Here is a 13488-nt window from a genome sequence, read left to right as displayed (position 1 = left end):
TAATCTACGTCCGTAGAATTTTAAACAACCACATCTTAATATGTACATCAAGATACTGATAAGCTTTTAGCTAGTGAAAGAAAAACACGGAGACTGTTATTCTTTCCCCAATAAGTTTCCTTCAGTTTTTAGAAAGCATACGCAGTTCAATATACCAACTGGGATTTCAAAATGCCAGCATGATTACAGTGCTTATTAACAGCAATATGCAAAACAATAGAAATATAAAATAAATAACTTCATACTATAAAAATGAAACAAGGCACTTTCAACAACTATATGCAAAGCTGAGATAAACATTGTTTTCATAACGCGGACTCAAAGACTCTAGGAGACTTCTGTAAAGAGTGAAATAGTGAAGGCACTACATAATTCTTTTTCCTAACTCCACTTACTAAAGAAATTCACCAATTAAACTTGGCACAAAAGAGTTTAATTGTCATAAAGTGCATCACTTGGCTAAATATATTAAGAAGAAAATCAGCATCAATACATTATAGCAACATATTCACATATACAGAAATAAAAATGCAATGCCAGGAGCTGACATAGGAACTTTGTAGGATATATGGCTTTTTCTCTTTTATTTTTTTGTATAACTGCCTATTTGCTTACAATCTATATTTTTTAAAGAGTATGCCTTGATTAGCAAAAAGAGGTAGTGTTCTGACAAAGGCAAACCCACTGATTCTATAGGTAGAGATTTAAGATAAAGATTATGTGGAAAATATACAAGTATAACATATAATACACTGGTACAACATTTATTATAGTATTTTGATATTAGCGAATTTGCTTTTAAAATCAAGGCTATTTTATCACTTTAGCTATGTTATTACAGCTCTTTCAAAGAGTTTTCCTTTGGTACTAGAAAGTTTTCTTCTTTTAAATAGTAACATTCCAAATAAGCAACTTTTATTTAGAGATGATAAACATGTCAACATTTAAAACTCAATTCATCTCTACCACTTATTTAAACCATTAATGAAAATATATCATGTCTGAGACACAAGAAGTATATAACAGACAGCAACATGCAATTTATGTCCACTTAACTAATGTAACTGGTGATTTAAACACACACACACACACACACACACACACACACACACACACACACAAAGTGTGCACACCCACGTTAGTCTGGAGCAATATATTGGCAAAACAACAAAATAATTTATGCACAGTATTTAAGGATGTGGGCCTTGATGACAGAACTCCAGATTTTTTTTAGTGTGTTAAATACAAAGTTTGGCTAAAAGACAATGTAAAGCAACAGTGAATATATTTCCTATACCAATAACTTAAATTTTTCTTTATGTAAACTTTATACATGTGCAATCTTGCTGTTTTCTGTAAATGCTTCAGTCTCTTTTTTTCTTTTTAAATATCTGCCACTCTATTCTAAATTTGCAGGAACGTAAAAATGGAAGGAACCGTTTGAGATGCATTAGTCGTCTTCCGCATTATATGCCACTTCTGCTACTTCTATGTCTGATGTGGAATTTTCAGGTTCACTAAAACTTGAGCATTGCTTATTATCAGCTCTGAAAAAAAAAGAGAAACACAATGAAGAGACTGGATGCATGCTATTTCACTTCACTATTACCGTAAACATTTTTTAAGTCATGTAAAGAATATTTAAATATTTAATGGAAAAATATTTAATGAAAAGGAACACTTAAATATTCAATCAGAAATTTAATATTTTAAAGTTGTCATTGCCAGATAACACCTTTGGAGATATATTTTTAACTCTTTCAGCTCTCTGAACTACCACTTTTCAATAAAAATCTAGTTTATATTTTTAACTCTCTCAGCTCTCTGAACTACCACTTTTCAATAAAAATCTAGTTTGTAATGACCTTTAACCAACAGAAAATTTGTTCTCATAATTATAGCTTAACCACTATCACTAATGTATTAATGGTGACCTTGGATTTATATGTAATAAAAATTCTTTGTGTGTTCAAATATACCATCTTTCCATCATTCCTATTAGGTAGACAGGGTGGTTGCTATTACAGTGTCCCACTTTTTGCATGGAAAAGACTGACATTGAAAGAGATTAAAGTAATCTGTCAAGACTACAAAATTAATGAATTAACTGAGTCACAGCCCAGTTAATTCAGACGTATCTTCAAAATAAGTAATGAAATTTATAGGCTGGATGACAAAGATTCATTTTTAGGGACAGCCTAGAATATCTATAGTCTTCCTCTGTTTGCTCATCAGATTCATGATATAATAACACTGAGTTCATAAAAACATGCTCTACAGAGTATTATGACTGTTTCTCTCCAATTATTCAGATGATTAGGCTATAATAAACCAAACATTATATACCTAGATTCTTCATCTAAGACATCTTGATCAACCTCAAGTGCAGAGGACTCCACCTTTAGGATCTGTCCACCTTCTGTTCCTGACACGATCAGTGATTCTTCAGGTTCCAAACATAAGTTCCTAAAGGTAAAGTATAGCAACAAGTTATTTTCTATGAATAAAATAGGTATATATTTATTGTTCTGAATGCATGTAGCTTTAGTAGCCTTCAGCTGTTCTAAGTGTAGTCATATACCTAATAAACTGTTGACTCTGGGTGTCAACAGTGAAATCAGTACTTATGATTAATTTAAAATGATTTTAACATCAATTCGATATATGCTGACAAGAAGGCAAACTAGAACTTTCACATGTGAAAAGCTGGCATAAATGCCTAGAAACAAAGATACTATTTAAATAGGTTAAAATAATGTTTGTCTTGGTGAACAACTAGAGCTTTATTTTCCTGATATTTCCCGTCCTTCAAATTTTCAGGCTTCTAAATAAATAAGCAAACAACAGACAATTTTCCCAATCTACAAGGATGTACACCATGAGTCTAAGACTTTTGGAGTCAGAAATTTCCTAAATTGTAACGTACAAAGGGCATTTAGCCCAGAGTATCGAGCTGAATTAGACTGACAATGCAAGCATCACAACATACCTGATTCTGTTTTCTAGAGTGTCTATAAGAAGTTGCTTCTCACAGAGCAGTTTCTTCAGTGATTCCAACTCTTTTTGTTTTTCAAGTAGTTCTTTTTGAAAACGGTAGTTTGTCTCTTCTAAAGTTTCACAGAAAGCCTTAAAAACAAACAAACAGCAAATAAAAAACACATGCAGAAAGAGAATAACATTAATTACTTATGCAGTACCTTTCTCAAGGGCATAACTGAAGAGTCAAAGAACATAGGTAACCAAAATAATGTGTATACAAACCAGATGATTTGTTCTCCACCCTCATCTTTTTAGGTCTCTGCTACCTTAGTACCTACTGGGGAACTTATAAATAAGTACTGGGGAACTTATAAATAAATACAAGTCCCTTTTCTTGAGAATTATTAAGTAGTAAGCTAGGGTGCCTGAAATGAATATGTGATATCTCTCTAGTGTATAAGTGGGAAAAAAAATTACTAATAATCACTGTTTTAGCTTCTATTCTCCTTAGCCTGTTTTTGCCCAGTCCTAGATGATTATACTTTAAAGAAAAAAAATTAAAAAAAGAAAACTGTGGCTATTGATTCCATTTGTATTAGCTCAGAAGACACATCCTATAATAACGATTTCCTTCATAGTGCTTTCAATATTATTTTCCCTTGCTTCTCCTTTTACTATATTCACTCAAAGACATTCTATCCTTTACACCCAGGAAGCTAAACACTATTGAAATAGATTAAAACAAAATCATACTGCCATGAAGAATGATGTCATGAAAAAAATCTGGGTCACTTACCTTGATGAGGCTTTCTGTGTTGCTTTTAATTGTTCCTAGTTATCTATCATTATCTATCATTCCCTGTCTCCTTTGTGACTACGTTAAACCTTCACCCCTGGCAAATCCCCTACAATATGTTACTACTGGTGAGCCCAAGCCCAGCAGATGATCTTTATTCCTATACCAGAAAAAAAAAAAGTTACTCTCCCAGAATCCTAACTACATTTGCATTCCGTTCTTGTCCTCAAGAATATGTGTCTCTTCAAGTTAAGCCCAATCTCCTTTGGAAGCCTGCCCTGTCCCATACACTCTCTCTTAAATTTTCAACCTTTCCCTCTCTTTTGGCCCTTAGATTTATTTAATCAAGTTGACTGAAGTTGATTCAGCAAACCTAAAAATCTCTCCACATAAAAACAAAGTCATATCCACCGGTCCCTTGATAGGAGTCTCTCTAGCTACTAACTCATCTTGTTCTTTTCAAAATAAAAAAGATTTCCAGGAAAAAAGTTTTTATCATCCAAATTTAGCTTCCTCATTCATGGCTAAAATCATTAGGAGTTTTACTCGCTTTTCTCTACTAATTATACCCAGGCAAATGCTAAGAATGACTTCTGTCAAATCCAAAGTACTGTTTTTCTCAACTTCATAGCATGTCACTACTGACTTAAAAAGTAAAAAAAAAAAAAATTAATGGAATCCTCTTTTATTGTGCTCTGTGAAACTTCCTGGTTCCCCTAATTTTACAGTTACTTCTTAGATTCCTACTTGTTCTTTGCATGTGGGCATTCATCAGAGTTTTGTCCTTGATTATATATTCTCTTGCTCTATATTTCATCCTTGGGCAATTACTGTTATCACTTCAACTATAACCTATACTATTTGCTATTGACTTCCAATTTTTTTTTCTGTTCATCTCCAGCCCAGACCTTTCCTGAGTACATAGATATCATTCATATGCCTACTGGTCCCCTTCAATTGTATGTACCAATGATAAGTCAAAATGCACTCCCAACGGTACATCTGCACTACCACCTCATCATCAAAGCCACCAGGCAAACATCTTAGATCACTGCATTTCGCTACTTTCTATGCCCCAGGTAACCCAGTCTTTTCCACCTTCCCCTTCTCCTCCTCCCCCACTGCCTCATCAACATCTCGCTATACTCATCTACTCTCTATACTCATTTCTACTGTGCAGTATAAGGCTAGGTAATGTGATCACTGAAAGAGAAGAGTGCAGAAGCAAACCCTTCCTTTCATGTTCATCTGACTTTTGATAAAGGTGCCAATACAATTCAACACAGGGTACTGACACATTTTAGTATCTATAGAAACTTAAGGTCCTCACTTCACACCTTATACAAAATTAGCTCAGTATGGATGTAAGAGTTAAAACTATAAAACTTCTAGAAAAAAAAGTAGGAGAAAATCCTGGTGGCCCTGTGTTAGGCAAAGAGTTCTTATGATACAATACCAAAAGCATAAGCCATAAAGGATATGATAAAATGACCTTCATTATAATTAAAAACATTAGCACTTCAAAAGATACCATTAAGAAGGTAAAAAGACACATACAATGAGAAAATATTTGCAAATCATATATTTGATAAAGGACCTGTATTCAAAATAATGAATTCTTACAAATCAATAAGACAAACAACCCAACTAAAAAAATAAGCCAAAGGCTCAAACAGACAATTCATCAAAGAAAAATGGCAAAAAAGCACATGAAAAAGCGATTAACATAAAAATCATTACGGATATACAAATTAAAACTATAATGAAATACCATACCACACCTACAAGAATGGCCATAATCCAACAGACAGATAATATCAAATGTTTGTGAGGACATGGAGAAACTAGAACTCTCATACACTACTTGTGGGAATGTAAAATGGCATAGCCACTTGGGAAAACTCTTTGTAAGTCTCTTAAAAAAGTTAAACATAATTTACCATATAACTAAACATTCTACTCTTAGGGATCAACCCAAGAGAGATGAAAACATATGTCCACAAAAAACCTTCTCTGAAATTGTTCATAGCAGCATTATTCATAATAACACAAAACTGGAAACAATCCAAATATCCCTCAGCTGTTGACTGGATAAACAAAATGTGGTATATGTGCGCAACAGAAAACCATTCAATAATAAAAGTAATGAAATACTGAGAGAGACTATAACATGGATGATGCTCAAAAACATTATGCTAAGTGAACAAAACTAGATGAAAAGATTATATATACTGTATACTATTGCATATTGTATATATTATGCATATACAATATTATGCATATTGTATATATGAGATTATATATATATAGGCACACATATACACTTATATGCACATTATATATACACACACACAGTGTGATTCTATTTATATGAAATATCCAGAAAAGACACATTTGCAGAGACTGAGAGCAGATCAGTAGTTGTCTGGGGCTGGGAGTGTGGAATGGCTGCAAAATGGCTTGTAGAATTTTTTTTGAGGTGATGGAATTTTCTAAAACTGGATTATGGTAATGGAGACACAACTCTACAAATTTACTAAAAAGTTATTAAATTGTACATTTACAATGGAATAGCAAATAGCAAATTTTATGGATGAAAGTTTTACTTCAATAAAGCTGTTTAAAAAAAAGCTATGGCATTCCTCTAACACAAAGAACTGACTCAGTTTAACTGAAAACATTACAAATCTACCAATTAAATCTGTTCCATTTAAACACTATTAAACATTTGGAAGAAAAACTTGCATAAATCCTAGCTAATCTATTATTACCAAATCTGTCTGTGAATCTAGCCAATTGCTTCAAGAAGTAGGCTACTTTAACACGTCAAGTAGTGTAATTTGAGTAGCCTTAAGCTTGAGCTGAATTGATAACAAGACAATAACTTCTACTTCTGAAGATTAGTTTTTTAATTTGATTTTAACTGTAGGTTCTTTACTTTGATACTTAGATGGAAGAAAACTCAGCATGCAAATGTTACTTTTAAATGTAAAATAAATTTCCAAGTAATCTTCTTTTTTCTGAAACGGTATAAATAAAGAGAATAAATGTAGAATTTAATTTTAGGGCTTCATAGACTATAGGACATGTACGAATTTTTATTTTTTCACTGAATTATGTTCATGTATTTCAATGAAAGAAAGCTTTGACTCAAACATTAAAAGCTTTCTGTGCAAAACTACCATAGTCCGAAATTATAACTTTGCTGTTTGCTGTTCCATTCAAGAAACAATGTAGTTATTGTACGGTATTATTTGTTCCTCTTTTCATGTGATATATAATACAGCACTTACCCTGCTTTCTTCTAGGCTATCAAATGGACCTGGTGGATCATCCAGACAAAGAAATTCTCTCACTGCAAGGCTTTCAAAGGAAAAAAAAAAATTAGCTGGGATACAAGTAAGTTTACAAAAGAGAGCAAGATAGCAGAAAGCAAAAGTTACTCTGAAGCTAGCTATAGTGTTTTAAGCAAGTTGGTTCTGCTGATAAATGAAAATAAGCAAGATGGCGTATGCGTTTTCACACAAGTAACAAAATACAAATATAAAATCTATAGAAGATACAAAGATTTTAGGTTATTTCTATGATCTTATGAACATAAAAAGATTGTGAATTTATGTTACATAAAAACTACACGACATAAAACATAAATCAGAAATGGTACAGGAAACCAACGTAAATGGTGAAAAGACAGTATTATTTTCAAAGAAATATTAATTTGAACTAGTCTAAAAACGTCATTATCTTTTTATGAAGAAATACAAGTTCTAATTCATACTTCATTTGTTTCTTCTTCAGGAGATGATTTTAAAGTAACTAAAGTATTTACTATGAAACAAGTTAAAGATTTTTCTTACAATCATGTTTATTATATTAATTCACTTAAATGTTTTCCCTAGAGAATTCAAGAGAAAGAATTCTGATTCTCCCATTTCTGAATTACCATAAAGTTCAAAATAATGAAATAATATGATATTGTTATACTTATACTTTTCAATTACCAGAAACAGGTTAAGAAGGTAGAAACCTGAACTTCCTTGTTACAAAATACTCCTCTTTCTAAAAAGTAATCTTGGATTGAGGGACAGCTCTATATGTATGTTAAAACAAAAATGTGGAGACTTAAAGGATGATGATGAAGGGGGTGATGATAAAGAGATAAATGGGATCTTTAGTAAAATCATTCCAAAGGAAAAAATGAAATAGAGATGTGGTGTTAAGAAAGTAATCCAGAAGATCCCAAAAATAGAAAAAAGAGGAGCAAGTTTCTGGATTATAAAATCTTGATAATATAGATAATAAAAAACACACACTCAGGGAAACTGAGATAAAACTTGAGTATTCATAATCATGAAATAACAGAGATGGAAGGGATCGTAAATGTGATCTAGTTGAACTATCCATAGTATGCTGCTTATATTATCCCCTTTATATGTTCAGCCAAGAATATGTCTACACACCTCCAGAAATAGGGACTATAACTGTCTCTTAAAATAAACCATCAAAATAAGCCATCCTAAGTTTGAATAACACAGAAAACTAGAAAATTATTTCTTCACTGAGCTGGATTTTTCTCCCTGAAGCTTCTATTCATGAGTCTTAGTTTGGCTTTCTGGGGCCCTTCCAGGTAAGTCTAAGTCTTCTTTCACATGATAACCCTAAAAATATGTCAAGAATGTTATGTTTACTCTAACCTTATACCTCTAGCAAGCAATACTAACACACTAACATTTCCTTTTCTTTTTTCATGTAACAAAATTTAGTGAGTACTTAAAGACTATATGGTCTTCTGCATTCATGGAGCCAACATTTTTTCCAGTTTTACTGAACTATAATTGACAATTAAAAATTATATATATTTAAGTTATATAACTTGACTCGATATATACATACATTATGAAATATGAAGTACAATCAAACTACTTAACGTATCTATCAGCTCACATGGTTACCATTTCTAACATTTTCAAAGTACATTACACACACAGCGTTTTCACATACCCTACTTTATTCAATTTCCACAACAATCATGTGAGGTGAGGATAGGCATTATACCTCCATTGTACAAGTGATAATAAAGTTCAGAGAGATAAAATGACCCACCCAAGGTCATTAGTGCAAGTGGTAGAGCTAGACCTTAAATCTGTCTTCTGAGTAGAAATATGTGCCTTTTTCTACCTTTAAACTCTTTTCTCTTTTGGTTCATTTGGATTCTTTCCCCTTGCTGATCACTTCTTTCTGACCACATTCAATTTCTCTGTATCTTTCTTTAATCAAAGTCTCTAGAATACTGCAGTTGGTCTAACAGTATAGAGAAGAACAGGACCACCACACGTTCTTTTGGTTTAGATATTATACTTTCTATCCACCCACTATGTATATCGGAAAAAACTATTAGGCAGAATGAGGCACAAGAAATAAACTGATCTTGGGATTGACAGGCCAGAAGTTTGGATGGGGGCTTCCCTGGTGGCGCAGTGGTTGAGAGTCCGCCTGCCGACGCAGGGGACACGGGTTCGTGCCCCGGTCTGGGAAGATCCCACATGCCGTGGAGCGGCTAGGCCCGTGAGCCATGGCCGCTGAGCCTGTGCATCCGGAGCCTATGCTCCACAACGGGAGAGGCCACAGCAGTGAGACACCCGCGTACAGCAATTAAAAAAAAAAAAAAAAAAAAAAAAAGTTTGGATGAAACGCTGAGAGAACAGCCTTTAAGGATGAAAAGGAAAGTGCTAAGAAGTTTATGGAAGAGTCTTTTTAATACTTTCAGTGTATGACAACTTAATGTGTGACATTATTTCTTATAAGTTTATACTCAGATTTCCTCATTCTTTAGTAACATTTTTATGTTCACCATTACTCTAATTATTGGAATGCTACTGCTAGGAAAGAAAAAGGGGGTAAAGGGATATATGTATTTCTTTTTATACCTTTGGTTTAAAGCAGAAATTCAGCCCAAGATCCACAGTGATGTTGACAATGTACCTAGTTGTAGGAAATTTTTTTTAGAGTAGTTATTCCATTTCATTCTCCTTCCCTAAAAATCTTTATGATTTATGGCTCACTAGAGTTCTACGCAAATGAAATCCAATGGATTCTCTAAATTTTTTTTCACTACAGTTCCAAGGTTATATTCCATGCTCTATTTTGTTTAATCTGTAGCATAAGAGTGAAATTTAAAACTGGCACTACAACTGTGATTGACAAAACACTTTTTTCAGGGGTTCAATACATTTCTTCTGTTTCAATAGGACTCAGTTGATGGAGGAAGAAAGTTAATACTCTTAAACTCTTTTCCCATCCAAGGAAAGGGACACACAAGAATGTCTGGCAGATGGTAGTGTTTGAGAAAAGAATTTCTTTCTCAAAAATTCAGGTACCTTTTCTCCCCCCGTAGAAAAGGAAGCCATTACCCCTACTTGCGAATCACTGACTAGAGAACTTTATTTAGATTTGATAAATATTTGACTGCCTATGTGTGCCACGGCTCTGCTCAGTGATTTCTTATATATTATCAATGTATAATTTATAAACAAATCAAGTAAATTCAATTAAAGTATAAGTACCAAAAAGTCTATATTATTAAATGGTCTATGGATTAAATAGAAGTCAATTTAAAAAATTATTATTTATTTACTTGTTCACTGATAGGTTCAATACAACCCCCAATCTCTCTTCTGTATTTGATCTTTAATACTTTTGTTTCCATTTGACCATGATAATGAAGGTAAGAAAAACATCAGAATTAGGAGAGAAACCTATCTAAGAGAAAATCCAACAATCTGGAATTGAAAGGTATGGAAAGACTATCTTTCTGTTTATCACGTAGAGTAACTTCTTAGTGTGGTTGGGAAACCTCTATTTTAAAATTGTGATCAGTTGACTTAACTTGCCTGAATATAAGGAAACCAGAGATGGTACCCTTCAGCATTGTTTTCCTATTTGCCCTATATCTTAAACTCTTCCTTTGAGTCTCTTGAAAAAGTCTCCTTTAAAAGAGTTTTACTGTAATTTTCAAACTTCTTAAAAAACTACTTCATCCAGTGAATCTTCACCTTTTACTTCATAATATACCTTCCTTTTTTTCTTTCATGGGTATGTATTTGTTTACATTCCACAATTTTTTTAAAAAGACCAGTAATTTAATAGCTAAATGAGCTCTTTATCTCAAAATTTATATTAAAAAAAGCTAAAACTAATGCTTACAATTCATTAAAAGGTCTATAAAGAACTAAGTAAAAAAGTACTAGAAATACTAGATAGTTCTTCTGTCAAAACCAAATTAAGCACAAAAAGTCACTGCATGAAAATATTAATTGAGGGATTTCAGATAGAAATGTTTTATCAGTTACTATTTCTCTTCAGTTATTCTCTACCAGTAAAAAGAAAATAACAAAAATATGACATTAAATACAACCCCGAGGATAGGGACTCAGGGATCAAGGTTGGTGACAGTGAGGGTCATGGTGAGGGAGATGGGCTGCTGGGTGTGAAGCTGAAGGGCTCACATTTACCCTCCTGTGCTGGATATGCAGGCAAGGCTGTGGGCCTAGTTTATATCTTGGTTATCTCTCACCTAGTTACTTTTAGTCCACTTGTGTCCCTACATTCAGTTTTATTCCTTCTAATACAAAAATACTTCAAAAGCAAACGTTTTATGTCCAACTCAGCTTGAAACCCATCTATGCCTCCTCTAACAAGAGGGAACAAAGCCAAGGTCTTGGTGTTGGCATAAAGCACCTGTGTACATTCAAGCTTTTACTGCCTTTCTTATTTGACACTTCAGCAATAGTACTTCCTCATGCCTATCATGTTGTTTCATGCTTGCTGCTATCACCCTGGCCCATCCTTCCCACCTTCAGCTGGCTGACACAGACTTCACATTCATGACTTAGCTCATCTATTATCTCCTCATAGAATCTTCTCTGACTAAATCCCCCTCCCCTACACTCTACTCAGTTCAGTACTCTTATATGCATTACTACACCACCTTGAAGAGATCCCTTTCATAGGACTTACTACACTGTATTATTAGTATTTTCTGTTTACCAAGCAGTCTGCTTCAACAAAAAGTAGATGACAAGTTCCAGGGCTGTACAGAATCTGAATAAATTAGCATAGCACAGAATAAGTATTCAAAAAATAATGAATTTATTTGTAAGAGCTATGCTAATTGCTCTTAAAAAATTAATGAAATTATTAAGAGCGTCAGAATAAATTTCTATCTACTGTTGTAGATAAATAATACAGCACACTCTCAAATTTGAGATGGAATTTAGTTTTTAATAGATATGCCTACTTTGACGAGGGACTAAGCTTAGGACAGCAACATGTAAGACCAAAAGTCTTAAGAGTTAAAAGACGGTTAGAATCTGGCTGTTTCTGATGGTACTCCTTCAAGATTTATAAAGAAGCACAATGAAAGGAATAGCATATGAGAAACTTAGAGCTGAAAGTGAATTTTTAGAGAACATTTAGTCCAATTACTTCATTTTCTAATTGGAAACACTAATTAAAATCAGTTAAGTAGGGCTTCCCTGGTGGCGCAGTGGTTAAGAATCCGCCTGCCAATGCAGGGGACACGGGTTCGAGACCTGGTCCGGGAAGATCCCACATGCCACGGAGCAACTAAGCCCATGCACCACAACTACTGAGCCTGCGCTCTAGACCTGCAAGTCACAACTACTGAAGTCGGGGCACTTAGAGCCCGTGCTCCACAACAAGACAAGCCACAGCAATGAGAAGCCCATGCACCGCAACAAAGAGTAGCCTCTGCTCACCGCAGCTAGAGAAAGCCCGCACGCAGCAACGAAGCCAAAAGTAAATAAATAAAATAAATAAATATATAAAAAATAAATGCATACGTTTAAAAAAATCAGTTAAGTAATTGCCTAAAATTATTTCACTACTAAGCCCAGAAAACTGAATTTTGCATAAGGTCTTTGAGACCTAATTTAATTAGTTAAGAGTTTACGTGGGGCTTCCCTGGTGGCGCAGTGGTTGAGAGTCCGCCTGCCGATGCAGGGGACACGGGTTCGTGCCCCAGTCTGGGAAGGTCCCACATGCCATGGAGCGGCTGAGCCCGTGAGCCATGGCCGCTGAGCCTGCGCGTCCGGAGCCTGCGCTCCGCAAAGGAAGAGGCCACAGCAGTGTTTACGTGTATCTGAATACAAAATATTTGCTTTATTACATTAAAAAAGCTGTCCATAACTGAAGGTCCACCAAACTAATATTTTGTGGTAAAAATCATGCAACCAACCTTAGCAATAATGTGTTCATTCTCATGAGCTGTCATTATATAAACTATTGCATATATAACTGAATTCTTTTATAAAAATACTAACCCAACCTCTCTTGACAGTATCTTCACATATAAAAACAACTTACACATTAATAAAATTTCCTGTGAGAAGATGTGAAAATGTATAAAATATAGCTTCTTTACATATTTTTGTTCAAAAATTACAGATTTATTGAATTTTACAACTAGAAGAGACTTAAGAAGTCATCTAATCCAATATATCCCATGTAAATAATTCCTTCTTTAATACCACTGATAGTTATCTAGCCTAGTCTCTTCAAATATTGATGCTTAAGGTAAACTCACTTTCTCAAAAGGCAGAACATTTTTATACCAGACAGCTTGAAATGACATGTAGCTCTTTTTTCTCTGAGCTGATGGGGGCTTCCTCTAACTGTTCACTTATTCCTAGTTC

At 34.0% G+C, this 13488-nt stretch overlaps 1 protein-coding gene across 1 annotated transcript in view; it reads right to left on the bottom strand.

Annotated features, from left to right (window-relative positions):
• Positions 1-267: 267 nt before the first annotated feature.
• The window catches only part of SNX16 (sorting nexin 16), a 35531-nt gene continuing 22310 nt past the window's right edge, over positions 268-13488 (bottom strand). The window contains exons 5-8 of the mRNA XM_082674569.1: positions 7069-7138; positions 2990-3126; positions 2347-2466; positions 268-1547 (exon numbers count right to left, since the gene is read on the bottom strand). Of these exons, the coding sequence (XP_082530695.1) occupies positions 1451-1547; positions 2347-2466; positions 2990-3126; positions 7069-7138 (424 nt within the window). The 3' untranslated portion in view covers positions 268-1450. The remainder of the gene's footprint in view (positions 1548-2346; positions 2467-2989; positions 3127-7068; positions 7139-13488) is intronic.

The sequence above is a fragment of the Grampus griseus genome (assembly GCF_964374135.1).
Source record: "Grampus griseus genome assembly, chromosome: 17".
Classification (NCBI taxonomy): domain Eukaryota; kingdom Metazoa; phylum Chordata; class Mammalia; order Artiodactyla; family Delphinidae; genus Grampus; species Grampus griseus.
This window is presented reverse-complemented; position numbering and strand designations above follow the sequence as displayed.